Source organism: Corvus hawaiiensis, chromosome 8 (genome assembly GCF_020740725.1).
Source record: "Corvus hawaiiensis isolate bCorHaw1 chromosome 8, bCorHaw1.pri.cur, whole genome shotgun sequence".
Classification (NCBI taxonomy): Eukaryota; Metazoa; Chordata; class Aves; order Passeriformes; family Corvidae; genus Corvus; species Corvus hawaiiensis.
The window spans coordinates 13,951,775-13,979,118 of NC_063220.1; the positions used below are offsets into that span (position 1 = coordinate 13,951,775).

The following is a 27,344-nucleotide window of genomic DNA, read 5'->3' on the forward strand; positions in this document are numbered from 1 at the left end:
GCTCCCGTGAGACTTGACCTACTTCTCGCGGTGCCCCGCAAGCTAAGCAGGGCCCGCCGGGGCTGCGGCGCGGAGGGGAGGCCGAGCCGCTGTGGGGGGGGAGGGGAAAGCTCCGACCCTCCTGGCACGGCAAGGTCGATTACACGCTTGGAGGTGTTTCCATGCCTGGAAGAGGCCACGAGGATGCTGCAGGGTGGGATCCAAAGCTGAGATGATATCAGTGGATCACAGAAGGTCACACAGCATCTCTCTAGGGAGAAGCTGCAGCCGCATGGGAGCACGAGGCAGGGACCCCAGGGCTGAGAAGATGACCTCTCCTGTGGCTATGGAGAGAGGCCGGCAAGGTGATCCTGCCAGCCTTCCCAGCACTGGGGAGGCTGCAGCAGGTACCAGCCAACAAGAAACAAGTTCGCAAAGAGCTCCCGAAAACTCCAGCTCGTGAGGAAGGGCTGGAGAATGCTTGTAGACGTGAGGGCAGACACACATCCCGTTTCAGCCACATTCCCGCTGATGACAGTTCGGGCATGACAAGAAACTGAAGACGGCTGTGTTTCCAGCACTGTCAATACCTGTGCTCAGGAAGCTGCAGCAGAGCCCGTAGCCAAGGAGCATCTCTAGTTACCACCATCTTCAGGCCAAAGCTTTCAAAGAGCAAAAATAGAAATTGTACAGATACCCTAAATAGTAAGCAGCTAAATTGTATTGATACACCACCAGACTTTACAGAAGGGTTAGAGAGGAGAAATGCACAGAATCTGGGTGGAGAACACCCAGGGCTTTCATACACCTGCAGAGCTGGGCAGTGACTACAGGGTTACAAAGGACCCTGAAGGGGTGCTGATATCTCTGATCATACCAAAATAATCCTGCAGTATTAGTTCTCCCAGTGCTGGAATCTCATCGTTTTACAAAATGCTTGTGTTTCTAGGCAGTATTCAGGATGCTGGAGTGAATCACTGCCCCAGGCTGCATCAGCTGCCTCATCCAGTTGCTCAGCTGTTTTACCACATAGCTACTAATAATTTTTCCTCTGAAAGCTGAGAAAAACTTGGCTGGAAACAACACACGGCTGCCCTTTTCCGAGGATCCTTCAGCTCTTATCTCTGTTCTTGCCATAGACCAAATGACTTGGCTGTTACCACCCTTCAATGCCACCTCCTACTAACAAGGGTCATCCAAAGCCCTGGCTCACCCAGCAGCTTCTCATAGCAAGCTGATGGCACACCTAAAGGGGCTGATCCAGGCCTCCCTGCCCTAAGTCCCTTCCTGAGCGCCTGTTAGGGGGAGAGCTAAACAGATTATTTTTGACTCCCAGAGACGCTTCCCTATCCCCCCCACCGCAACAGCTACCATCCCTGCACAAACCTTTTCCCATTTGGTGTGAAAAGGCTACAGCAGCATTTGAAGGCTGAGCCCCACAGCGCTGTTGTTCCCATTGTCACCTCAGCCTCTTTCCTGCCCTTCGCCCTGGGGACAAGGACCCAAGGGATCCTATCAGTGGCTCACAGCGTCCCTGTGCCACAAGAGGGCACATCAAGCCCTTGGATGTCATTGCCCGAAATAGCAACCAGCCAAACAGAGCTCAGGGGATAGGATATACCGGGAAAAGTGGGTTAGAGGGAAAAACGTGCTCAGGCCCATTCATACTGCCATACACAGCCCTGGGCGATGGCCAGCAGCCTGAAAATGTCCCTGGAGAGTCAGAGGCTTTGGAAAGATCAGACTTGCTGCTTACCCAGTCCCACAATGGTAACTCCCCCCACGGCCAGAGCCCATCCTTTTAAGATATTTGGTCTCCAGGCAGATCTTTGCACTGAGCTTTCAGTTCCTGAACCACAGACTGTGTAATACTGGACCATTTTGCTGTCCCACATCAGGTGCATTACTCTCTTGTTCCACTGCTTTCTTTACTTACATGACTGTTTTACTTAGTTTTTCCCCAGTTCTCAATGCTGGCCTTTTCCAACAACTAGTGATTGCCCATCAGTTCATGTCGCTAAGAAAAAAGTCCTTCCCAGTCCCTACCTACCTCCTCAAGGTAGCAGGTGACCATGTTCCTCTTAGCTCAGCCTTAAATGCTACATCCTAACAAGGGCCACCTGGTCCTAATCTTGGGTTCACCCAGCAGCATCTGTGACAAGCTGAAAACACACCTGGCAGCCTGACTCCTGAAATGTGACACGCTTGATGTAAGAGCTTCTTAACCTTAACACTTACAGCCTCTTAGCAGGGGAAAGTCTCTATTTAGAGGACCACCACCAGCCAAGCTCAGTGTGCACCCTGTCCCCCATGCAACCACAGTACCCCAAAAAGGATACCAACCCTCTGCAGAGACCCCTCGTTTTCCCTGCCCTCCCATCCCAGGCAGCTGACAGATGCAAAGACATAACGGTGGTGTGCATAGCATTGTGGTTAGATTTTATTGGTTTTTTGTTGATTTTTTTGTTTTGTTTTGTTTTTTAACTCATATAATTGTTATAATACAAAATATACAGACTGGAGATGCCAAGCAGGTTGTGGGTCACCATGCCCCAGGTCAGGGGGTCACACCATGCGACCTACAGCGTGAGGGGGGAGGCGGCATGTGCTCCACGTGGCAGGGGACAGTGGGTACCCCAGGGAGCCTGGGAGGAGGGAGAACAGGGCCGAAGAGATGGACGAGTAAGGCCCTTCCACCCTTAGGAGAATGCAAGTGGGAGCTCAGCCCCACAGCAAACCCAGGAACAGGTCTGTGAGATGAACAGTGTGTTGAATGAACCTAAAAAACACATCATGTCTGCGAGATGAATAGTGTGTCGCATGAGCCTAAAAAACACATCATATCTGCAAGGGCTGGGACAGGGACGGTCCCCCTGGGAAGCAGCCCTGTAGCTTTGGCTCAGAGCCCAAGGGGTTAAATTCCAATGTCTCCAACGCCAGGGGCTCAGCCTGGGTCTGGCCCAGCATGGGTGCTGATCCCAGACATTGCAGCTCAGGCCAGCCCAAACCACCTCTGGCCAAGGATACAGAAGAGTGGAGCCATAGCTGGGGGCTGCCAGGGCTGGGTACATTCCCAGTGCCTGTGAGGGGCCTTTGGTGTTGGCATGGGATCATTAGCCCCTGGGCATCACTCTCCCAGCTGTGACTTGGAGTGGTATGTGAGCAGGACAGGCCTGCCTGCACACACCTGGCTCCAAGGAGCTGGTGGTGACAAAGACACCCAGGGTCCCCATCCCCAAGGTCCCCAAGCAGGCTCACATATGGCCATGCTGGGGAAAGGAGATGAGCCCCCTGCCCCAAGGTGACCCTCCAGCCTGCCAGCAGCATGGCAGCGACTCCTGTCTAACCCCAGCCTCGACTTTCTCCTCTAGGAGATGCTAGCTCAGCCATGTCACTAGCACAGTGCCTGTGGGAACACCTCTCTGCCTCGTTGCTCATTCCCCAGTCCTCTGGGCAGCAGGTGGGCTGGGATGGGCCAGGGCACAGGAGCAGGGCAAGGTCAGCAGCAAATGATGCCAGGAACACGACTGTGAGCCCTATGGGGGCAGAATGGCCACCAGGCACCAGCCCATCTCCCTCTTCTACGTGTCCCCACACCCTGGCTGTCATGTCCTCGGGAAGTGTTGGAAAGGGTGTCTCTCCACCAGAGCCTCCAAGTGGATCCCTGGGGTCCCTCTGTGCCAGCACCCCAAACCTGAGGGACAGGGTCTGAGGTTGCAGCTCTCCCAGGCTTGCATCCTCCATCCTGGGGGACAAGTGCTACAAGAAGTCACCTCGGGGTCCCTTTAGCCTCCCCTCTCCCCCTGTCAGGGCAAGCCTCCTAACTCTAACTGGGATCCCTGGGGTCAGGCATGCTGCCCCATAGCTCATGCAGCAATGAACCCCAAGGGCTCACATGGCTGCCTTTTCCAGGCACGGCCCCTCTGCCCACCCACCGGCCCAGTGTCAGGACAAGGAGGGTGGCTGGTGGCTCACAGTGGACACACCGGACACGCTCCCCACAGCAGGGCACAGCCAGGGCAGGGGAGGAAGCCGAGGCACTGGTGCCCATTCCAAGACTTTATTGGTTTCTAGATAGTGTCGCTGGAGGGTTCAGGCTGGAGCCAGGACTGGGGGCTCCTGAGGCTGGGGAGGATCAGGGTAGGGGAGCTGTGGCTGCACAGGGTGGTGTGCACGGGGAAAACCTCTATTGCAGCCCAAGGCTGCATCTTTTCCATCAGGATTAGATGCAGGGAGGTCCATCCAGGTGAAATGCTCATCCTGTGCCAGCCATGCCCGTGCTCCAACATCAGGGAGCACCTGCTTGGGATCCCCCGAGGAAAGCAGAGCTGGGCCAGGGGAAAGGGAAGATTTCGGCACTGACTGCATCTCAGGGAAGGAAGGCCCCTTTCCATGGGGGTGTCTGTGCAGCCAGAGGAGGGGAGTCTCAAAGGAAAAGTCGAGAGAGAGAAGAAGGTTCTGGGCCCAGTGTCAGGAGAGCTCGTCTGGAGGCAGGTCTGGGAGCTAAATCACGCTGTCAAAGAGCTGCATGGATCGCATGATGTTCTCATCCTGTCAGGAGCAGGTGGGAAGCAGGCAAGTTGGGCACAGAATAACAACCTGGGCAGCTCCCCCAAACCTGGCTGTACCCTCATGGCAGCTCTGGCACGTGGGACAAGAGCCCCAGGGATTACAGGCAGTTCCCAAGCCCTGCTAGGATCCACAGCTCTCCTCATCTGTACGGGGATGCTGGCATGGGTACAGTTCCCAAAGCAGAGCTCCAGCCTTGCCCCTGGGAGCCCTGGCTTCACCTCCTCTCTGCAGGAAGGAAGCAGGAGGGACAAAGGTCCCCAGGGAAGAGTGTGGTGACCTAGCTTAGACAAGAGCTGCCGGTGACTTTACCTTCTGGCAGGACTCCAGGAACTCCTCAATTGTCACCACGCCGTCCTTATTCCGGTCCATTTTCTGCAGACAAGCACAGCACAGGGGGCATAGCAGGGACAGCCCCAGCCCCAGGGAGAACCTGGTACCCCCTGACCAGATCCCACAGGGACTGGACACAGTGCATCCCTTGCCCCAGGCATGCCCAAGCACCAGCAGGACCAGCACAGCCCTGCTTCATCCCCAGAATGGGGTGTCTTCTACCGCACTCACTGCAGCTCTGTGCTGGAGCTCTGCTTCCCCGGGATGTACTCAGCTCACCTGGAAGAAGTTCTCCACATGCTCCCGGGGTGCTTCCTCCCGCATGGCCGGGTAGGTGTATTTGCCCATCATGTCGTAGATGGACTTCATGATGTCCAGCATTTCCTGATGGGAAGGGGAGCAGGGTTGCAGTGTCAACTGCAGTTCAGCTCTGCCTCCACCTGGTCCCCAACCCGCACCTTTTTCTTGATGCTCCTGAAGGACCTGTGGGGTGCTCAGGTGTGTTTCTGCTGGCTCTGTGCACACTGTGGGGCCATGTGTGCACATGCATGCACAGTGGAGCCCCAAAGCTGCACACCACTCATCCACCCTCCATCCCAGAGTCCCACCAGTGCCAGGGGGCCAGGAGGGACACTTGCAAAGCTGAGCTCAAGTAAATATTGACCCCCTGAGCTCTCCTCCAGAGCTCAGCCAATACCCCCAAGTTCTGCCCTTGTCCCTGCCAGGTGCAGACCGGCACTGGCCCCGGGGACCAGTCTGGACCCCTCCATCCCACCTCTTTGGTGATGCAGCCATCTTTGTTCAGGTCATAGAGGTTGAAAGCCCAGTTCAGGCGATCATCAATGGTGCCCCGCAGGATGGTGGACAGCCCAGACACAAAGTCCTGCAAGGATGGACAAGGCAGGCAAATGGGAGTTACAGCCACAAAGGGCCTCAGAGACACAGAGGGTACAGCCCTGCTTGATTCTCCTGCGGAGAGGAACTCAGCCCCAAAGCCAATGTGCCCTGGGGCTGGGCTGAAAAGGTGAAATGTTGGGTATCAAAAAGAGTCTGGGGAGAAAAAATTGCTTAACCCCATACATTTCCCACACTACTCCCTTGGGTCACAGCAAGCAAGAGGACAATGTGCATCATGACCTGCTGTTCAGCCAAAGCCTGAACAAGACCCAGCCATGGCTGTGTTTGCCGGTCTGGGTACCTACACAACCCTACCCAGAAAATACAGAAAGCCCTTTTTTGTTGCTTTTCATTGGCTTTCCATTGCCTCTGGAAATTTAATAAACTCCACTAGACCTGCAAAGCTCTTCATCCATCTGCAACAGCAACGCTGCTGACCCCAGCCCTTGGTCGCTGAAGGGACGTGCTCTCCTTGCCCTGCTGCAACCCATCGCCCCCTCCTTGGCCACAGCTCACCTCGAAGCTGACGGAGCCATCGTGGTCGGTGTCAAAGGCGTTGAAGAGGAAGGTGGCATAGGTGCTGGAGTCTGCAGGGAGGCAGACAGCGTGAGGGGGTGCTGTGTGACCCTCTGCCCCGCAGAGGCACCCATGTGTATAGGGACAGGGATTGGGATAGGCACTCACCTCCTTGAGGGAAGAACTGTGAATAGATCTGTTTGAAGTTTTCTTCGTTGACAATGCCGCTCGGGCACTCCTGCCAGGGCAAGGCCACAGTGTCACTTCCACATTGCAAAAAAGGGCTGAGCACCCCCTTAAAACCCTGTGGCTCCCTTGCCTTGCCTCTCCAGCCCTGTGCACCTGGTGGGGTGGCTAGAAAGGCTGCTTGGAGCATCTCTCTGATCTTTTGGGCTGCACCCCTCGCTGGAGGGGCTCTGAATCCCAGGCACCCAGGAAGGGGGCTCTCTGCACCCCAGGAAATGGAAAACAAGATCAGGTCTCCTCACTGAGCTCCCTGCAGGTAAGGTCAGGCTGTAGCCTTATATAAACTTCAACCCCAAGGTCCCAAAAACCTTCACAAACAAAGCACCACCCCAAGGTGGACATGGCAGCAGAGGTGGGGACTATCAGAGCTGGTCAAGGGGTACTCACATTCTTGAAGCCTCGGTACAGGACCTGCAGCTCTTTGCGGGTGAACTTGGTCTGTTCCTGGAGCTGCTCCAGCCCCTCGGGGCGGTGGCAGACGGTGGAGAGTTCAAACTCGTCCTCAACACTGTCTGCAAGGAACCCAGGGGAAGAGAGGGTGGCTGAGGCCAGCACTGTCCTGCCCTATCTTGTCATGCCAGGGGGCAGGAGAGGCACCTTGCACAGCACACCCCTTCCTCTCACACCTGCCCAGGTTGACACATTTTTGGGGTGCTCTGCTCAGCCAGAGCTGGGTCTATGCCAGCAGGGGACACTCATAGACACCCTGGCTGCAGACCAGGGACTGACACTGGGCAACTACCCCCCCTCCAGTACAGCCCAGGCTGGGCAGAAAACAGGTGTGAAAACCCCCCAGTGCTGAAACACTCTCTGCCTGCCCTTCTCCTCCCACCAGCACAGGCATCTGCCCTGTGGAGTTCAGACCCTTGATGTCCTGCAGCACCAGGGCTCACGTCCAGCAGGAGAGTTGCCCCTCAGAACTCCCAGCCCCAAATGCTTCCCCCCCTGCCTTTCCAGATTCCATCCTGCCCACTGTGCTCCCACCTTCATCGATGGCTTCTCTCCACCATCTGCCAAGCTGCACAACCCCTGCCTGCAGCAACCAGCACCCTTAGACCCCACTCAGCCAAGAGTGGCACATAGCCCCTCTCCATGGGATGGTTCAGACCCTGCCCCTCCATACTCACCTCTTCCCAGGGGGAATTGGCTTGCACTGTGGAGCGGGGAGAGATCCTGACCAGGGACTTGGACTCACCGAGGGGCCAAGCACACCCAGTACAGGGGGTTAGGGGACTCTGCACTCACTCCCTGCTCAGACTCTTTCATCCCCCCATCACACCTCCATTTCCAAACCGACCCTGAACTTAGAGAAACAAACCCCCACCCCTTAAACTAGTGCCGGGAGGGCCCCGCTGCCCTGAGCCAGCTCCCAAGCGGTTCCTGCCGCTGTGCATCCCGTGGGAGCTGCTCCAGGGAGATGAAGAGGGAGAAAACCAGCCTGTGAGCCGGTAAAGACAGAGGTAGGTGCAGAGCCCATGGGATCGGACCCCTCCAGGGCAGGGCTGATCCTGACAGCCAGGGCAGGGGAGAGGTGGAGGCGTCCCCTTCCCGCAGGCAGGGCCAGGGCGGAGAGCAGGCAGCAGCACCGCCGGGGACAAACACACACAAAGGCAAGAAGAAGCACTTGCTTTCACTGAGCGAGGGGATGGATTTGGGCCGGCAGCAGGGCAGCAGTTTGAGGAATCGCTGCTTCAGCGCTTTTTTAGTTTGGACTGGCGGGTTGCCTGGAAGAAAGAAGGAGTCACCAAGCAGAAGAAGAGTTAACAGAGCATCAGCCCCCGGTCCCGACGGGCAGCAGGGATGGGCACCCGGCGCAGGGTGATCTGAGCAGAGGCAGCACATGCAGCGTGAGGCTGGAGGAGCAGGAAGGCAAAACCCAGCCCAGGCTCTGGTCGGCCTTCCTGCTCAATCCCAGGACAAACCCGGCACTGGAGTATCCATCCTTGGGGAGGATGGGGGCAACCCTGCTAGGCTACCCACACCCAGCACCTCTGTACACCCCCATCATGCCGGGGTGCACTGGAGACTCCCAGGAGCCCAGAGAGTCAGGAAATAGCAGGGCCTGACTCTGTCCTTTAGCCTTGAGGACAAATACCTGCTCTCCGGGGATCTGCCCCGAGGGACTCTGCAGGGAGGCAGGGCAGGATGAAGCCCAAGAACAGCCTGTGGCTGAGCCAGGGCATTACATCTTCCCCAAGCTCGGGCTGGGTTTGATCCTGCTGGCACCCAAGGGCTGAAGGCAAAGCATGCACCGGAACCCCCATGCAGCCCAGACTGCAGCATGCACCCCCACCCCAGTGCAGTGCTGGGACCAGAGCCCAGGGACCTGCTTTGAGACAGCCAGACGGGGAACGGGGCTCAGGGCTTTGCCTTGGCCAGGCTGCGGGGCTGTGTGAGGGATTACCCACAGCAGCCTGGCCCATGGCCATTGCATCCAAGTCGCCCTGCATTAATAGTAGGTCCTGTACTGACCCCACTGCCACCCCCTGTTCCCCCATTTGGGCCCCAGTGGTTTCACTCAGCCCCATCTCTCCCAGCTGGTGTTGCCCCATGGCTGCAGACCCCCTCCCTCCCTTCCCACAGTACCTCAAGCCAGCAAACTCAGCGCAGGACTAATGCTGCAGGTAGGGAAAGGAGGAAGAGGAACGGATGAAGGCTATGCTGGGCTCAAGCCTCCAAGGAGAGGCAGGCACCAGCATGGGGACAAATGGGACGAAAGGTGCAAAGTCCCTTTGGGGCTCTGGTTTGTCACTGTGTTTGCTCCAAGCATCCTGTACCTCTGCAAGCAGCAGGTCACAATGTCTATGTGTCCTGAGTCCCGGTTTTGGGGTTGTTTCTCTAGGGTTCTAGCATATTGCTGCCACAGAAACACTTTCTCAGCCTTGTGGGGCTAAGCTGAGCCCCAGGTGCCAGGAAAATGGTGTTCTGCGGTACCCAGCTCCAGGGCAGGGATATGGGTGCACATACAGCAGCCACTGCTAGGCAGGTTGGCCCCAAAGTGCCCACAGGCAGAATCTGGGAGCCTCTGAGCTCACACCAAGGCAGCTCCATCATTCTGAGAGATAGAGAATAGCTCCAGGAGGTCATGGTTCCAGCAGGACATCACACAAAGCCACTCAAAGAGCGTAAATTCTCCCCAGGGATGTGGCATCCACAGCAGGGCGACAGTGATGTGCAAATGTATAGGGATGAACAAACGCACCCCCCCTGGCATTTGTCGGGGGGTGACAGGGGCAAGGGTGAGGACCAGGATCTTGGCGCTGGCAGAGCAGCACAACCTGGCTCCTGTCTGCTCCAGGGTTTGCAGGCAGGTGAGGAAAGAGGATTTTTCCTTCCTAGAAGTGGGCATCAGTTGTACATAAACCATGATTTTGTCCCAGCTATGCTTACAGGGCCTTAATTTGCAGAGGGAAAGGGAAATTGCACCTTTCAGCCTTCCAAGGATGCTCTGGGGCCAGGTGCCTCCTGCAGAGCTGAGCTGCAGGAAAAGACCTGGCAGGCAGAAGTATCCCCTTTGCTGAGAGGGAAGGGACAGGGTGGGCAGAGCAACACCCAGTGCCAGGGTGATGGGCCCGGGAGGGAGCAGGGCAGGAGGGAAACCACACAGCGAGAGAGATGCAACAGAGAGTAAACTGTGGTTGGACTCACAGGGGCAGCAGGTATAGGCACGTGCAGTAGGTCAGGTCGGGTGCAAGTTACACTTTAGTTTGTTATAAAGAAGGAAAAAGAAAAAAAATAAGGAACATGGGCGTTTTCTCAAGGAGGAAACCGAAGGGGGCCCGATTCCAGGGTCCCCAGGGCAGGGGAGGGAGCACATTCAGCACATGCAGCTTAACAACAGGAGAGGGGTGACCAGGACTGGGGTTTTGCTGTCCTGGCTTTAGTGAACACAAGGGCTCTGCTGGGTCGGACACACCAGCCTCTTTCTGTCCCCAGCATCCAAACCACAAGCAAGTCTGGGAGCTCCCCCTTGCTGGGGAACAGCTCTGGCCGAAGATGAGGAGCAGAGCCCAGCCGTGTGCTGCCACTCTGGACACAAGGGACATTGCAGCACGAAGCCCTGTTCCTGCCAGCAACAGCTCCTTTTCCAGATGCTGCTCTGCTCTCCACCCTTCTGCAAGGGCCATCCAGTGGCTGGTACAGAACAAAAAGGGCTGGCAGTGTTTTATCTGCGGCAGGAGGTCTGCGGGGTTAAGTGGCTTGTCGCTTCCCATGCATCACTCCGCAGCTCGGCGACTTCGAAACACACATGAACACACACAAACTGAGACTCCATCCATGAGCAGCACCAGAAGGGGAAGAGATTTCACATCCCCACTTCCATATGCTGTTGAAATGAATCCCTAAGGCTGGCTCCAAGGGGACCTACAGTGGGTAGATCCCTGCCCCCAGCAATGATTGCCATCAGGACGGCCATGGACCACTTTGTATCGAGCCACCAGCAGCTGATGTGTCCTTGGGGGCTGGATCCAGCCAATGCCACCATGCTGAGGGTTACCCAGTGCTGGACTGACACCCCCTTCCCACTGAGGAGCCAAGCCTGGGCTGCTCCATGGTCTCCCCAGAGGAAAAGCAGGACACAGAGTCAGTCTGATGCATAACAATGTCCCTGTCCTCCCGTAGAGCCACAGCCACCAGTGACCCCACAGTGACAGCTGGATGGGGAGACCAACCCACCCCTTCCATGGCACCCTTCTGCTAGAAAAGACTCTACAATAACAAACCAACAGGCAGTGCCAAAACTCCCCCATCACTGTCAGTAACCTGTCAATAAATGCTTGATCATGATGGGTGGAAAATGTGCTTCCCATGATAAGACCCCCACAGTGTCCCCAGCCCAGCTCCTGGGCACAGCACCATTCCAGGAGGGGAGCAGAGCACCCACAGTCCCTGCTTGGCCCTGTGGGGCAGCATTGGGTCAGTTGGCAGGTCAGGAGGAGCTGGTATCCCAATGCTGACCTGAACCCACCTGCCCCTAAAACCTATGGCTGACAGTCATCCCTGTGCAGGGCTCAGCCACTCAGGGAAGTACCCAGCCTCAGGCAGTGCCATCAACCACAGCTCTCTGGAGTCTGCAAGGAGGGTCAGCAGGAGGAAGAGTGAGTCCCCCCAGCCGCCCTGGGGAGGCCAGGATGTGTCCCACTAGCAGCAGCTCTGCAAATGACCCTCATCAGTCAGCAATGCAGAGCCAAGTGTAGCAAAGGTGCCAGACAGTCATCCATCAGAGGAATGAAATCAGAGCTGCCATCTCCTGGGGCCAGAGAGTCCTTGTCCTGGGGGTGGGACAGAGCTGGAAGCAGCAAAGCTGCCAAGCGAGCTGCGGTTCATGGGACAGCAGAGGCTCAGGACCAGGATATTCCCCAGTACCAGAGGGAGGAACAGCTGCACAACCCTTGTACTGAGCAAACCCCAGAGGAAGGGGGTACCATGGGCCAGAATGGGCCACAGAGCCAAGTGGGGCTCACAGCAGTGCTGTCCCCACTCCCATCCCCAGCCTGTGACAGTGCTCCCAGATAGCCTGGCTGTGCCCAAAGGAGATGTTACAGAATAATAATTTGTTCAGTCCACACCACATACAAAACGTTGCAAGCAGGGAATGGAACAGGATACACATCCCAAGGGACAGGATGGGACAGCCAGATGCATCACCTTGCTGCAAAACCCACACACAGGGATATATCCTGCCCCCATTGGCACCTCCTCTGGCAGCAGGAGCCAGCACATCCAAGGTGCCAGAGGAGCTACCCAAAAAAATGCCTCAGCAGAGCAGCAGCTCCTCTTGGCTGCAAGCAGTGTGTTCCACAAGAGAGCTGGTGCTCTGCATACCCATTACCCAGCCATCCATACCCTCCACAGTAAGGCACAGGGACAAGGAGTGGATGTGCTTCAGCCACAGCCCAGCCAGATCCCAGGCAGCTCAGGGACAGCCTCCATCAGAAGGGGGTTGAAAGCACCTCCTGGGCACAGCACCTTCATGTCCTCCCCTCCCTCTGCTCTACTACTAATTGCTCCTCTGATCACTCCTATCCACACAGCCTCCCATTCCGAGATCTGGCTACCCGAGGGGATGTGATCTGCAGTCCCTTCATCTCACAGCATCCCCAGTGTCAGCAAGGAGGCAGAAAAGATGGCAGCAAACCAACCCCAAAACACATTCATGCAAAGTCTGTTGGCAGCCCTTGTCTGAGCTGGGACTGTCCGTGGCACAGTCGAGGAAGGCAGCCAAAGGAAACAAGGCATCAGCACCATGCAGCGCCCTGCACTCCCACCCTCACCAGCCACAACCAACAGGTCCTGTATCCATTGCTCTGACATATTTTGGGTCCTCCTCTTTGGCCACATCCAGCCCTATCCTCAGTACCCACTTGCCAAACCAGGAAGCACAACACCCACAGCATCCTCTTCCTTCCCCAGCCCTGGCACAGCCCCACAGGGAGGGCAAAGGGGCTCTAGCCTCTTTTGCCACACTTCCCCCATAGCCACCAGTTCCTGTAGCAGTGGGAAAGCTTTGCTCTGCATGGTGCTGCACCCCACATCCATGGCTCTTTTCTCCCAGCTCACACCTCCTCAGCCGCAGTTACCTGCAGTCCTTTTCCCCATCATCTGACAAAGCCCAGCCCTCTGCATCCCCTTGCCCTGAGACTCCAACAGCCCAGACAGTTTCCATCCCCCAGCACCCCACACATCACTGCATCCCAGTGCCTCAAGACCCAGATATCCCCCACCCTAATGCTCGCAGACACCCTACATTTCTAGCATCTTGCACCCAACACCACACATTCCAATGTCCACAAATATTCCCACCCAATATCCTAACACTCTGAAACACCCCCAGACACCTCTACTTCCCCAGTTCCCTACATCCTAATGCTGCCAGACACTCCAATGCCCTCCTCCCCCCCAAAAAAAAGCCCTAAACCACACTAATCCTTCAAAAACTCCCCTAAGCACCCTGCAGCTCTTGGGATAGGAGGAGCACCTCCACCACAACATCCCCATCTCGTTGCAACCCCATCCCCATCCCTGTCCCCATCCCACCTCCCCTGGTCAGGTCGATGATGCCCAGGGCATGGAGTATCTTGAGGCTGGAGCAGAGCAGCAGGATGATGCCCACCGTTTGCAGCCCCTGCAGGTCCCAGGGTGCCTCAGCCGCCATCCCCCAGACACGCAGCCCCAGCCGGCAGCTGCTCTGGCAGCAACAGACCCAGCAACGCAGGAGAGGGGAGGGCAGGGGAGGAGAGACCTGCCTTGGCCCTCCCTCTTCCTGACCTGGCACCCACTGTGGTCCCTCGGGACACCCAGGCTGCAGAGAAGGAGAGTCCACGGAACTTCCCAAGGGACTTAGGGGTCAGGTCTCCCCCAGGGCACGCCTGCACTACGCAGCCTGGCACAGGCACCCACAAAGGGGTGCAGAACTAGCACCAGTGGGTGCGTGGAGGTGGAGGAGGATCAGCTGCAATGACTTCCACCCCAACAGCAGCTTGTGGTGGCACTGGAGCTGAGCAGTCTGCAGGGACCCTCGAGCTCATCACACACTACAGGGATACTGCTGCCACCAGCCCAGGGACCAGCTCTGCCCAGGAAATCCCCTCTGCCACATCACAAACCACCAAACCTTCCCCCCAACAGTGTCCCCACCTTTCATGGCAGGAGTTCCCTGCCTTGGAGCTCAGCCTTGTCTGCTGATCACCTCCACAGACATCTGCAGCCCTCATCTCTTCCCTCTTCCTCTGCATCTCTGCACCAGCAAGTCAGTCACAGCCACGGCTGGGGGCTGCCAGCCCTGGGTACCTTGCTTGCTGCTGGAGAGAAATGTGCTCCACAGGGTGCAAACGTGCCCCACAGGGTGCTGCCTGGAGGGAGGGCAGCACGTCAGGGACAGCCAGGGTGGGTGCTCCCCACAGCCCACCCAAAGTCCTGCTTTGAGGGCAGCAGGACAGATTCCAGCCTGGCAACAGTGGTTATTAGAAAGTCTCTTTCTGGCAGCTGTCTATGCACCTCTCACCTAAAAGCTGCTTCTGACGAGGCCACCTCCTGCCCCAGCAGTACAACAAGCCCCAGGGCAGGCACCCATGGGGGAATGAGACATTCTCCTGTATCCCTGGGAGGGGATGCTGCAGCCAAGCATGGATGGCACATCAGATGTCCTACTACCTGCGCTCCAGGGACCATGGACTCCATACTACCTAGAGCCCAGTCCAGGGCACTTGTATTCCCACCTGTGCCCAGTCCTGGGGTCTAGTCCTGCCCCTCACAGGGGAGAGGTGAAGGAGACCCCACTGAGCTCCCACAGCACCCTGCAGCCTAACACAACCCTGCACTAGAGAGTGCCAGCTTCTCCCACTGCACTTGAAGGTTTCACCCTCCCCCAACAGAGCAGGGCTATAAAGAAGGGCTGTCCCAATGGGCTCCTTTGCTCTCTAGATCTCTTGCTTTTTCTCCAGCCTGTGATTTTCTCACTTCCCTGTGGCTGAGTGGTCTCCTGCCCCTCCATCTGCTGGCTCAGAGCCCATCCTGGGACACAGTGGGGGCCCTGCTCCATGTTCAGCTGGGTCCCCTTGCTCCCCTCTCCAGGCACATCAGCAACAGTAAGAGCAAATCAGGCCAGAGGGAATCAGGAAGGAAGCAGTGTGAAAAGTGATTAACACAAGGCCGGAGGGAGAAGAGATTCAACAAGCTAATTAGCTCTGGCTGGGCTGAGCAGGACGTGTCACCATGCAGCAGCAGAGGCACAGGGTGCACTACAGGTGCTGTGGACCTTGGGGAGCTCAGGGCTGCCGGGAGAGCCAACACATCCTGCCCAGCCCTAGAGCCTGGCAAACCTGCTAGGCCTTGGAAAGGCAAGGGTTAAATCCACTGCATACGGGGAAATCTCTGGTGCAGCCCAGCCCAGGGAACCCCAAACTTCAGCCTGGAGTGTCTGCAGCTGTTCTGGGCTAGATTTCGATGCTCCAAGATCTACCCCCCTGCAGCAAGCTCACCTTGACCTCTGGGGTCTGTCAAACCCACCAGGCTGGATGATGCCCTGAGCCCAGGCACCAAAGCATCACACCCCAAGGGCCAGTCCCTCCTGCAGCCAAGATGCAGCACTCCTGCCAAAGAGGTTCCTGGAAAGCAGGAGGAATCAGGGCTTGGCACGGGACTTTGCTCTCACCAGCACCTTGGGGATGCTTGCTTTCTCCCCTCTCCAGAGGGACCCTCACCCTGAGCCAGCCATGAGGAGGTGTCCATACTGCTCATTGCCACCACCCTCCTGGCACCGTCTGGGGTGCCAGTGGCACCCAGGCATGATGCTGCTCCCTCCTGTTTCTCCCCAGATTCTGGAAGGGTTTGGCACCCTCCCAGCCCTGCTTCTCTCTCCGTATCCTGAGCTCTGCGGCAGCAGCCTCCAGGGAAGGCAGAGGCCAGCACACCCCATGTTGGGGGCTCTCCAAGACACCCCCAATCCTGCCTACCCTCCAGCACGTACCCTGAACAGCCAAGGCAGGAACAGCCCCGGGCAGGCACCAATTATCCTGCCGACAGCAATCTGCAACTTCATTTAATATTAATCTGTGGCTGGGCTACGCGGGTGGCTCTCCCGCCTTCTCCCTCCTGCCATCCCTCCTCCCAGCCAGGACCGATTGCTCTGCGCTGAATTATTGATGCTGCACTTCAAGAGGCAAAATTGATAGTGTTTCTCTCCACCTGCCCCATCCTGAGCACTTGGCCAAAGCAGGCTCTCGGCAGGGGTCTGAGAGCCTCCTACATGGGTCTGCCAAGAGATGTTCAGGGCTGGGGACAGGCACAATGGCACAGGGCAGAGGTGGGGTGACACAGTCCATCATTGATTATCCAGCTGGTAAACAATGTCAGTTCCAGCACTGATCACCCTGAAGATCCTGGAGCACAGTGCACTCATGGGAGATGCTCCATTGCTGCTGCCAGGCGATGGCTGTGCCTGTGCCACCAAGCCTGTGGCAGGATCCAAGGGGGTACAGTGCCAAGCAGACAGGACAAGGGGTCGCAGACAGTCAGCACTTCTGTCCAAGCCCTTTCTCAGCAAAGTGCCAGCTCCAAATGAAGGATGGGGTGCTTGGGGCCTCATCCAGCTGAGTTTGGGAATGCAGCAAGCCTGGCATTGCCCCAGGATCTTGTTGCAAGATGCTCCCACTGAACCATTCCCCAGGCTTAGAGAGATTGGCTTGGTCCCCTCTGGAGCTGCTCCATTCCCAGTCCATCACTGTGGTGGCACAACACCTCCCAGCACAATCTATCCACGGGATACAACCAGCACAGCCTGTGCAGACAAACAGCCACGGCAGGGGACCAGCAGGGATGGGGCAGGGAGAGCATGGGCCAGCAGCCGGGACAGGGGAAGCACGGCCGGCAGCATCGATGGCTCCGGAGCAGGTGGCAGAGCCTGGTGTCCATTAGCAGACCCGAGCCATTAGCATTTGGTTTCAGGCTCTTTGCGGTCTCTGGGCTGTCACTGTTGACCGAGCCACGGCTTGTAAACAACCCCTGGAGGGGCACACTATTTTCCAGCCCCAGACACTGTCTGGGACCTTCCCTGGAGAGCAAAATCCTACCTGCTGCCTCTCGAGTCAAGAGGGGAAGTAACCTATGCAACAGCAACTCACCCCCATCCCAAACCACTGTCATTCACACACAGGACTCCTCATACAGTGCCCAGGGCTCAGCTTAACCTCAGCCAGTTTCTGCCCCTCAAGTGACATGTTTCCCTCTCCTCTGGGCCACTTTAGGCAATGGGAGTAATTGCTGGCAATCCAGGGCACCTGGATCCTATTCCCACCCTCACAGCTGGGGCACATCTCCAGCCAAGCCAGAGGGAACTGCAGCTCCTCAGCAAGAGAGTGTGGGTGGAGGGGGACAGGCATGCCCCTGTTCCTTCTGGAGGGGTGACAGATGACCGGGACAAGGGTGGACACAGGATGCCCCATCTCTGATGTCCCACTCTGGCCCATGCTAGGGAAAAGTCAATTGCAGGTGGACAAGGAGTGTGCCCCAGGAAACAGAGGAGCCACACAAGGCAAGGAGCAGCCCCTGCCTTGTCCTGAGCCCCTCAGCAGGGTTGCTGTAGGGGCTGGGGGCTTTCTGTCTCCACTCTTCCCACTGCACCTGGGAGGTGCAGAACAGCTGCAATCAATGCCACCGGTTTTGGCACAAAGCTTCGGGCAGCTACATGGGGAAGCAAAAGCACTGGGAAGGGGTAAAGCAGCATCTGGGGGAGGCACCTCCAAATCACCAGCAGAACTGGGGAGGGGGAATCCACCCTGGGCACAGTCAGCATGCCCTCCCCTGGCACTCACAAGGCAGGGTGTCTGTCAGTTAGCTCAGCTCCTGCCTCCGTTTCCCTCCTGGTATGATCCACCTAGGAGTGCATCTGCTGCTGGAGCACAGGGACGTAGCAAGCAGTTAAGCAGTAATGAAAACTTCCACCCATCTTTTGTGTCCTTCGATCAGGTTCACAGGGTCAGAGGGAGAGATCCCCCTGATCTGCCCGCCTCCTTCTCTCCCTATCCCCAGGCACAGCCAACCAGTAGGTGCAGTCTCAGGGTGCTGCCTGCTCCACTGCTTGTGGAGGGGAGCATTCACCACTACATCCAGCCTATGTGGGAGCCAGTGCTGGAGAAACAGAGCGGAATATCCCAGGGCACCAGTAGACCAGGAAGTTCTCTGCGTCCTCCTCACCCTGTGCATGCCCTGACGCCAGGGGCCGGGCAGGCTGCGGCATCCTTCAGAGAGGGGTGTGCAGGCATGGGCAGGGGCTGGGTGGGACCCTTCACACAACCATCACCCTGGGAGCCCAGGGAGCACCCAGGCAAGCAGTCCTGACCTCCCTCCCACCACGCACAAAGCAGAGTGCCCCGAGTGGATCCAGATTCTGCCAAGTGCGTCCCATGCACACCACTCAGCGCCTCGCACAGCCCATCCATAACTGGACAGCTCCCTCTGTGTCCTCCCACCCTGCCCAAGGGTGGGGAGAGCCAGGAACAGGGAGCCCAGCATGCACCCATCCTGCCTGAGCCTGGCTGCTCTGAAGCCTGGTGCTGAGTCCAACATCTCATGTGCAGGGTGAGGTGACCGCAGTCTCTGGGAACACCTTGCTCCTGTGGGGGGGCTGCGAAACACCCTAGTGCCCACATATATGCTCACGCACAGTCCCAGCCCACAGCACCCCAGCACACATCAAAGTCACCACCACACAGCAGACACCCTGCCTGCCCTGTCCCCTCCCCACATCCCCAGCCACTGGGACAGGCAGGATGCTCTGCTCCTTGCACCCTGTGCCCCTACAAGCAGCCGACGGACCCCATGTCCCAGGACTCTCTCATGGATGCAGCAGCCTTGGAGCATCCTCGGGGGCAGCTCTGGACACCCACCACCTGCCCCTCGTGTCCCTGGAGGTGACAGCACCGCCCACACCCGTTACCTTCCAAGGACACAGGCTCGAAGAGGCCAAATTGCTCCAGCACCTTGACGAAGAGGACCAGGACCACCAGCACTGCAATCATCTCAAGGCCTTCCAGGTTCATGGTGGGGGTGTCTCATGGCCCCTCACTCCCCACCCCTCCCCACCACAGCCCTTGAGCCCCCTCACCCCAGCACATCAGCCGCCAGACCCCGCATCCCAGGGACACCCGCCTGTGTCCCTGGTGGGGGTTCAGCTGCCACCCCCTACTCAGGGGCACCCGCCATCAGCCATGGGCGAGTGAGGGGTCAGCGTGGGGCTGTGGCAGGAGGCTCAGGGAGCCACGGCCGAGAGCCCAGGCAGAGCAGGGCCGTGCCTGCGAGTAAGAGTGGAGAGAGGCCAAGTGGAAGGAGGCGTGGGGGGTGGTGAGGATGGGGGGGTCGGGGGGGAAAAGAAGGCATGCCCTCCCATTCCAATGACACCACCTCCATCGATTTGCTTAATGCAGTTGCTAAGGAAACGGGCCACAGATATTAAAAGGCACTCGGTTCCCAGGGGGGGACACGGGGAGGGGCAGGACGCTGGGCACTGGCAAAACATCCAGGATGGGGATGACTCAGGTTTGTCCTCTGTGCCCCAGACATGTGTCTGCCCCACGGGGACCAACGTGGCTGAACACCTCAACATCTCCCTCCTGGAGAGTGTCTGGGGCAACAACTCCAACTGCCCCATTTCCAAGCAGGCAGATGGCTCCACCTGTTTTGCTAGGAACACCAAGGGAAGATGGGGAGCAGGTCTGGGAGAACAGGCTGGGAGCAGAGGCTGTGATGCAGGATGCCCAAGACACTGCCAGACCCCCAAGTGGTGCAGCAATGAGCAGGAGAGGAGGAGATGCAGGGGCTAGGAGCCCAGCCAAGGTCACAGAGCAGCTGGAAACAGAGGGTGACCCTGGCATCCATGTGGCTCGAGCACACATCCACATACAGCCAATGGGGCTAAACTGAGTTCTCCTGCTCTTTTTTAACAGCACTCCAGCCCTTGCCTGGCTGTTTGATCACAAGCCACAGGGACCACCGGGGATCCAGGTGCCTGTGGTCACTGCCTATCACCAGGGGTCAGCACCCCTTGTGGTCTTCCCCCAGGGATGCCACTGGCACTGCCCATCTCCAGGTGGATAATTCCCACATGGTACACGATGCAAGATCAGTCCTAACTCCAGCACGAGTGTGGTAAGCAGGGAGCAGGGCTGCCCCCATGCCACTGCTGCCCCCCACCCTTCCCAGTTCCCCCCAGGAGCAAGGCCAGCTGACACAGCTACAGCGGGGTGGCCATTTCCAGGCTATTGAGCAGACCCCCAGCAAGAGGTCCCAGCAGGTCTGCCCCACACCAGTCTCCCAGGAAACCCCATTACTGGCCCAGTAGGCTGCAGGTTGGTCCCCTGGCAGGGGATGGAGAGGGCTGGTGTGTCAGTCCCAGGTCGTGGCATAGCCTGGCTATCTAGTGGCTCCATGCCACCGGGCTCAGCATCTCCTGCCCACCTGGGGCACACTCCCAAGGTTGTTCTAACACCAGCAGAAGATGACAGAGATGCATCAGAGGCCTCCTGGGGAAAGAGCTGAAAGTCTTCCCTCAGGAAACATTCCTCAGGCTGAAAGTTTTCAGACCTGGCATTTCCTTTCCTTGGAAAGAGGTGAGTTTTCAGGCACTGAGACTGGATTTCATGTGTCTGCCTCCCAGTTTTGCCCTCGAGTCAATCCCTCCGGGCTGGGGTGGCACACACCTGTTGCACTCCTGCAGGAAGTTTCCCACTGATGTCAACTGCATTTTTAAAGCCACTTTTCCTGCTGAGCCCCAGTTACAACCCATCCTCTCCTCAAACCTCCAGCTGCTTCCAGTGCCGATGCCTGTCCTGCAGGCCATGAGTCTATTTTTGCAGCCTAATTTTGGCCAAACATAGAGGAAGATGAGCCCTTCCAGCCTGATCCAGAGGGTTTAGGGCAGCTTCTCTGCAAAGGGAACCTGCTGAGCCCATGTGAACGGGCTATCATCAGCCCCTCATGTGTCTCTGGCAGCATTGTGGGATGCTGGGGCTGAAGGGCACAGTGGCAGGTCAGTCATGGAGCTTCCCCACCTGCCCCTGTGCCTCTCCCGTGCCAGCTGTCCTCCCCAGCGGAGCAGTGATAATTCTCCCGCTGGCCACCATGTCAGGATTACATATTTCCATGCTGGAGCCATTAATAAAACCCTCCACTGTTTGCTCCCAGCATGAGACAGAATCCCACCAGCACCAGCACAGGCACCCGGCACTGGTCCTGTGTCCCACTGTGACACACTGTGCCCAGCTCCCAGGACCACCAAACTCCCCAGAGCATATTCCCAGAGCATATTGCCTCCAACCAAGGGCAGCCCCAGATGAGCTAGGTGTGACAAAGGACCACCCCTTCACCTCACCAAGGTCCCCGGGGATGTTACTCCATCTGGAGCTGCCCCCAGGATGGAGGAGACACATGGGACCACACGTGGGACTTCACCAATGGAGCCAGACCTGCAGCTGCCTGCAGGGGATGCTCAAAAGCATACGTACCCCACCAGAAGCGTGGGGCAGGGCTTTGCCCCCTGTCCCAGTGAGGGGCATTGCTCCCAGGGGTGCTCCTTGCCCCTGCAGCCAGTCAGCGTTTGGCCATGCTGTGCGAAGATCCTCAAGGCCCTGGCTGAGCTGTGCAGAGAGAAGTCTCACGGATGGATGGAGCAATGCACACCCCGGGCAGGAGAGGCTCTGCACGTCCCCGGACTCATGATGCCAGTTTCACCCCTCCTGCCCTGCTCCTTGCCTTGGAGTGTCACCCTGCAAACCTCCGGCACTCACATCCCACTGCAGCGGGGCTTGGAGAGACCCTTCACCGGGGAAACTGGGACCCCCACCACATCCCAGAGCTCCCCAGCACACCGGCTGAGGACCAAAGATGTGGGTCACGCCCAAAGGGACCCAGAGCCTCAAAATGCAGATTGAGGCCCAAGCATGAGCCCTGGCCACCCTACAAGAGCGGGAGGCTCCAGAGAGTCCATCTGCATCCCCATCTCACAGCAAGGGGCAGCAGTACCTAGACACAGGCAGCATGGTGGACCCCGGAGCAGCCCTGGATAGAGCCCTGAGCCACAGCTCAGCGCCGGGGCTGCCACCGGCTGCTCTCACACACAGCAGAGTAGGACCAGGGCCAGGAGGAGCAAATGAAGTGGCTGAGGAGGAGATGGAGGTCTCTCAGAGAGGCAGAGAGGGAGTCCCCAGTCCACCTCTCCCACACCAAAGTGGCTTGCCTCACCACTTGTTTTGTGGAAGCGGACAGGGTGGGCCACCCTGTCCCCCCATGTCCCCAGCCCCGTACCTTCAATGCCGCTGATGATTTTGAAGCAGCGAGTGGTGAACCAATAGGAGATGAGGAGGAGGATGGCAATCAGGGAGGCATAGAGCAGGCTGTCGTTGTGTAGGGATGTCCTCTCCATGGCTCCATCCCCTGTGTCCGCTCGCGCCCCCAACCCAGCCCCGCCGTGCTATCTGGGGCAGCCCTGTCCCGGCAGTCCCCCTGCCAGAGGAGCCGGCCACCGCGGGCAGGGAGGCGGGGGGCCGCACGGGCAGGCAGGCAGGTAATTGGGAGCGTTGTGTGAGAGCCAGGCTCCCAAACCAATTACCTTAATTGTGCTCAGACAGCACATGGCAAACAGTTAAAAATAACCCTCCTGGCCCGGGGGGAGAGTGGCACCATCAGCCAGGAGAAGGAAGCAGGGGGCAGAGAACAGACGGGGCTCGTTACACGTGTGGCTGTGTCTCAGTGCCATGGGGCCAGCAAGGCATCACCACAGCCCAAGGGCTGCTCTGAGTTCCCTGATGACCTTGGGATCCTCAGGGCTCAGCCCCTTGCTGCCACACCACAGGTGAAGCTGGGAGTCCTGGAAACGGGGCTCCCTAGGGAATGATGCTGCCAGGATCTCTGCTGATGCCTGTGTCCGTCCTTGCTCCAGACACGGGGCCTTGAAGGAAGGTGTCTTTGCAGTTCTGCCATCCTGGAGAGCTGGGTCTGGCAGAGAGGCACTGGCATCTCATTCTCTGTGTCCCACAACAGCACCTCCCCAGGGATGTCTGCGTTCAGCATCTGTTTTTCCCAGCCTGGAGTCAGCCTGATTCCTGCTCTGTGATGCTGGGTGCATTTAGACAGTGCCACGGTGGGTTTGGGCGCACTCACTCACAGATTCCAAACCACGTGGGATTAGCTGCACCTATGCCTGAGACACTTCTGGTCACTTCACAGCACTTGGCCCTATCTGCTGCCCCATGGGATATATGGCTGAGGAACATGCTGGACCCAAGTGTGTCATCCCAAACCCTCTTTGCATACAAGATGTCCCATCTCTACCCTGCACCCACGTCCAGGTAATGTGGCCAGCCGGGTGTGGATGAGGAGTACAGCGCTGCCCCAGCTGTGCCCCTTTCAGGGAGCAGAATCCAAGCATCCAGATCCGTCTCTCCCTCCCTCCCTTCTCTCTCCCCCAAGATCAGCTGCTCTGAGGATCCACAGGTGACACAGGACAGGATGGCAAAGTGCCCATGGCTCAGCACTGGAGAGAGCAGCAGGCCCTCAACATTGCCCCAGGACCAGCTATGCCAGGACAGGCAGCCCAGGCTGGCACTGAGTCCATGCCACCTGTCCTACTTTGGGCTGTAACAATAACAGCCATGAAGTTATACCCACCCAGCCACCCCCGCCCTGGCTCTCAGGTGTTGCCAGCAGCACAGCCCTGCCACACAGCTAAATTTAAACCTCCCGCCAGCCACCTGCTGGGTGGTGTATAAATAAGCCATAGAGTGGGGTTTCTTGCCCAAAAAGCAGCTCCATGCACACAGCATGCCACAGGCACACATGGGGCAACACCCAGAGCCATCAGGTAGCAGGTCCCTGTCTCCATCCTCCCAGCACCACCAGCAGCTGGGGACGGGGAACTGCCCCCAGCTGCAGGATGGAGCAGATGGGGATGGAGCAGGGCAATCATCCATTGTCAAGGGACCTGTCTCTTCAGGAGGGGACCATGCATCTTGACTGTGGCCAGGCTCTACCCTCCATGAGAGCCACCCCTGCCCTCCATGAGAGCTACCCCTAAAGTGCTCTTCACCCAGTGCTGCAGGGTGTTAGGGCACTACCTCCACAAAATGTGCCATAGGACCTGCTGGGCCACAATGAGGTGATGGTCCCTCGGCACAGCTGGGCAGCTGCTGCCCAGATCCCTTGGGTGCTCCTGACCTGCTGGGGGGCCAGCCTGATGGATAGGAATTTCTCCTTTTTTTTGGTTCTCGGGGCCATCATCCATTAGGGAGAGTTAAATTTAGGTTAAAGCCAATCCCTTATTACCTTGCTGCTAATCAGAGCGCGAGCAGATTATTAATAAGCACATTAAAATATTGGTGAAATGCTATTTTTGGGAGGTGAAGTCACAGTTTTAATCTGGTTAATTGATTGAGTCATTTCTCTTTCCCCTCTGGCGACCCGTCCTTGGCTGGCTCCCCAGGGCACTCAGCCAGGGGACCCCTTACCCCGGGCCCACCCGGTCAGGCACCCAGTGCCTTCTACAGTGAGCTCCATGGGACCTCCTTCACCTGTGCAGGAAGGGCAGAGGGTCACTGCACCCCAAAAGAGAATGATGGGGTAGGATAACAGCCAGAGTGGGGTCAGTATCTTGGTGACCCAAGGACTGGGGCAGCAGCTGGGGAAGAGGGGATGCTGCAGAGGGGAGAAGGCTGTGCAAGCCCCACATCCCACACCCAACTCAGAGCTGCCCAGCTTTGGGTTTCACCCCACTTTGGCTTGTCCCAGAGCTTGGGAGAACACCAAGAAGAGGGTGAGGGTAGTCAGAGCCCCACAGCCAGCCATGCCCTCTGTGCCCATCCCAATCCCCTGCACACCCAGCAGGGCTGTAGGGAAAGCCCTTGGTCCTGCTCAGCACCACACATGGCCACTCCAGAGACCCAGTCCCAGGGGACACCTGCTACAGCAACAATGCCATAGCACCCAGCTGGAAAGCCCAGGACACTGGGAGAAGGACCTGCAGGACATCCTTGCAGGTGGTGGGGTTTGGGAGCATCCTGAGGTCCCATTCCCTCTTTGCTCCATCACCTGCAGCTCTGCCCCTCATGCCCTGGGCTGGACTCAGCTGACTCATCCTCTGCCCCCTCCACTCTGGGCAAGTTGGCTGGTACCCAGTGGAGCCAACTAGCGGGGATAGACCTGGCACTGCTTGCGGCACACCCAGGCTCTAGAGCCGGGCATGCTGCTGGGCTTGGGGGGGCTGTCCCCTGCTTTGACCAGGAGCCTCCATCCCAGGGCTCATGTCCCTGTGGGCAGGAAGGTAGCATGCCAGCTGGGCATGGCTCACAGGTCAAATATTGTTCCCACATCGCAGCCTCCAGGGCTGTGCCAAGTGCATCTCCATGCTATCCCTGCATTTCTCTGGCCCCAAGGATAGGCACAGGCTGCGGACACCCAGGGGTTTCCCCATGCAAGGAAGGGACAGAACCTGGGAGGGGTTTCCCAGGCAGGCTGGGTCCTGGCAAAAGCAGTGCAAGTCCCAGCCCTGCTCCAAGGCGTGATGCTGCCACATTGGCCTAACAAGGCTTTCCCTGCACTCACGGTACAGTGAATCCCTTCCCAGCACTGTCGGGGCCCAGAGGGGCAGCCCAGTGGTCCTCTGCAGGGCAAGGCCATGGGGATGGCAACTTTGTCCCTGCACAGGGACACAGGGACAGGGGCAGGAGTAGGGCACCCAGAGTTCCAGCATACACAGGTGCATGATGACTTCCACAAGATATGCCCACTGGGTTTAGGAGGTGGTTCTGGGTTCACACCCAGAGGAGGGAGTTCTGGGCAGCTGGCAGGGCAGTGCAAGGACTAGGCACAGGGGTGAGGGGTCCTGCCACGAGCACACAGCATGCAGCTCTGTCCCCAGGACCAAGCATCCCAGGACAAAAGCATGGTAGATGTAGGCACCAGGGCGTATCCGTGCCCTGGCTCATGGGGCACATCCAGGGCTTCTTTGCCCAGCTAGGTGGAGGGCACAGCTCCAGCCCCAGAGGAGTCAGATTCCTTGACATGTCAGGGAACAGTCAGACCAGCTGCAGTTCTTTCATGCTCGACTTTGCATCAGTCCCCTCCCCAAACAAAACGTTCCCCTCACCCCAGGGCCACAGGGGGCCTTCAGGGGCTTTTGTTGCCTCCTGGAACCGTCTTCAGCTCTGCTCCACATGGAGCTCAGTACAACCCCTCTGCCAGAGGCTGAAGCACTCAGCACCTAAACAGCATTTCTCCCCTCCCCAAATGACCCCACAGAGATCACCCGACAAACACCCCCTCTCACATAACAGAGATCCCGTGTCCCCCAGGGCGGCACCTACCTTGGGAGAGAGTCCCGGTGACAAACTGGTAGAAGAAGCGGATCACCCGGCCCAGCTGCCTCTTGCAGCGCTGCTGGCAGTGGCTCATGGCTCCAGCTCCCAGCGCTGGGGAGGGACCCAGCCGCACTCCCTCCCGGCTGCCAAACAGCCCCCCAGCTCCTCCGAGCAGCGGGCGATGCCCGGTGGAGGACTGAACCTTTCTGCCCGGAGCGAGCCTGCGGGCATCGGCGCCCGGTCCAGCCCGGCGGAGCGGGCAGCGGCAGCGCCCGGCAGCGCGGCAGCCGCCGGCCCCGCTCCCCGGCGGCGGGCAGCGGGAAGTTTTGCGCGGGGATGCTCCAGTGCAGGTGGGCACTGGGACAGAAGGTTAGGCGGCGATGCCTCTCCCGGGGCTCAGGCTCACGAAAGCTGACCGCTGAGAGGGAGCGGGGTGTCTGGGTTCGCCCCCCCGGGCCGTGCCCGCCCGCCGGCCCCCTCCGTGCCGCAAAGTTGCGGGGAGCGGCGGGGAGCAACGTCGGGGTGATGCGGGGTGCCGGCGAGCCCGGTGGTGCCAGCCAGTTCTCCGGCAGAGGCGGATGGACGCCTCCCTGGCTGGCAGAGCCTCGGGTTGCCCCTGACTCCTGATCCGCCCCTTGGCATCAGCTCGACCCGGCAATTCACGCCCCGGCTGGCCGGGAACCGGAGGCAGGTTGGTATGGCAACCCGCAGACTCCACAGGTCCCGCTGACCAATGAGGCACCGCTGCATCCCAGGGCCGCCTCTCTCCAAGAGCAGGCAAGGATGCTCCTTCCGGAGGGAAGCCGGCACCGAGAGCATCCTGCATCCCTGGACATCAGCCATCCACTCCCACTATCAAGTGTTGTGAGCATCCTGCATCCCTGGGCATCAGTCCTTCAGCCCTGCAAGTGTCTTGCATCTCCAGGCATCCACTTCTGCTGGCTCCACACCGGGGAGGAG

The 27,344-nt window shown here is 58.3% G+C and overlaps 1 protein-coding gene across 8 annotated transcripts in view; it reads right to left on the reverse strand.

The window, feature by feature from the left end:
* Positions 1–2,397: 2,397 nt before the first annotated feature.
* KCNIP2 (potassium voltage-gated channel interacting protein 2) overlaps positions 2,398–27,344 on the reverse strand; it is a 44,088-nt gene continuing 19,141 nt past the window's right edge. For 2 of the 8 annotated variants that reach the window (XM_048310678.1, XM_048310677.1), the window contains exons 2-9: positions 8,169–8,264; positions 6,928–7,052; positions 6,463–6,532; positions 6,295–6,365; positions 5,657–5,764; positions 5,161–5,265; positions 4,861–4,923; positions 2,398–4,530 (exon numbers count right to left, since the gene is read on the reverse strand). In XM_048310678.1, the coding sequence (XP_048166635.1) occupies positions 4,483–4,530; positions 4,861–4,923; positions 5,161–5,265; positions 5,657–5,764; positions 6,295–6,365; positions 6,463–6,532; positions 6,928–7,052; positions 8,169–8,264 (686 nt within the window). In that variant the 3' untranslated portion in view covers positions 2,398–4,482. Of the gene's footprint in view, positions 4,531–4,860; positions 4,924–5,160; positions 5,266–5,656; positions 5,765–6,294; positions 6,366–6,462; positions 6,533–6,927; positions 7,053–8,168; positions 8,265–13,578; positions 18,040–18,976; positions 19,095–22,338; positions 22,628–26,390; positions 26,755–27,344 lie in introns of those variants that run through there. The other 6 variants (XM_048310681.1, XM_048310680.1, XM_048310683.1 and 3 more) reach the window with 5 other exon arrangements.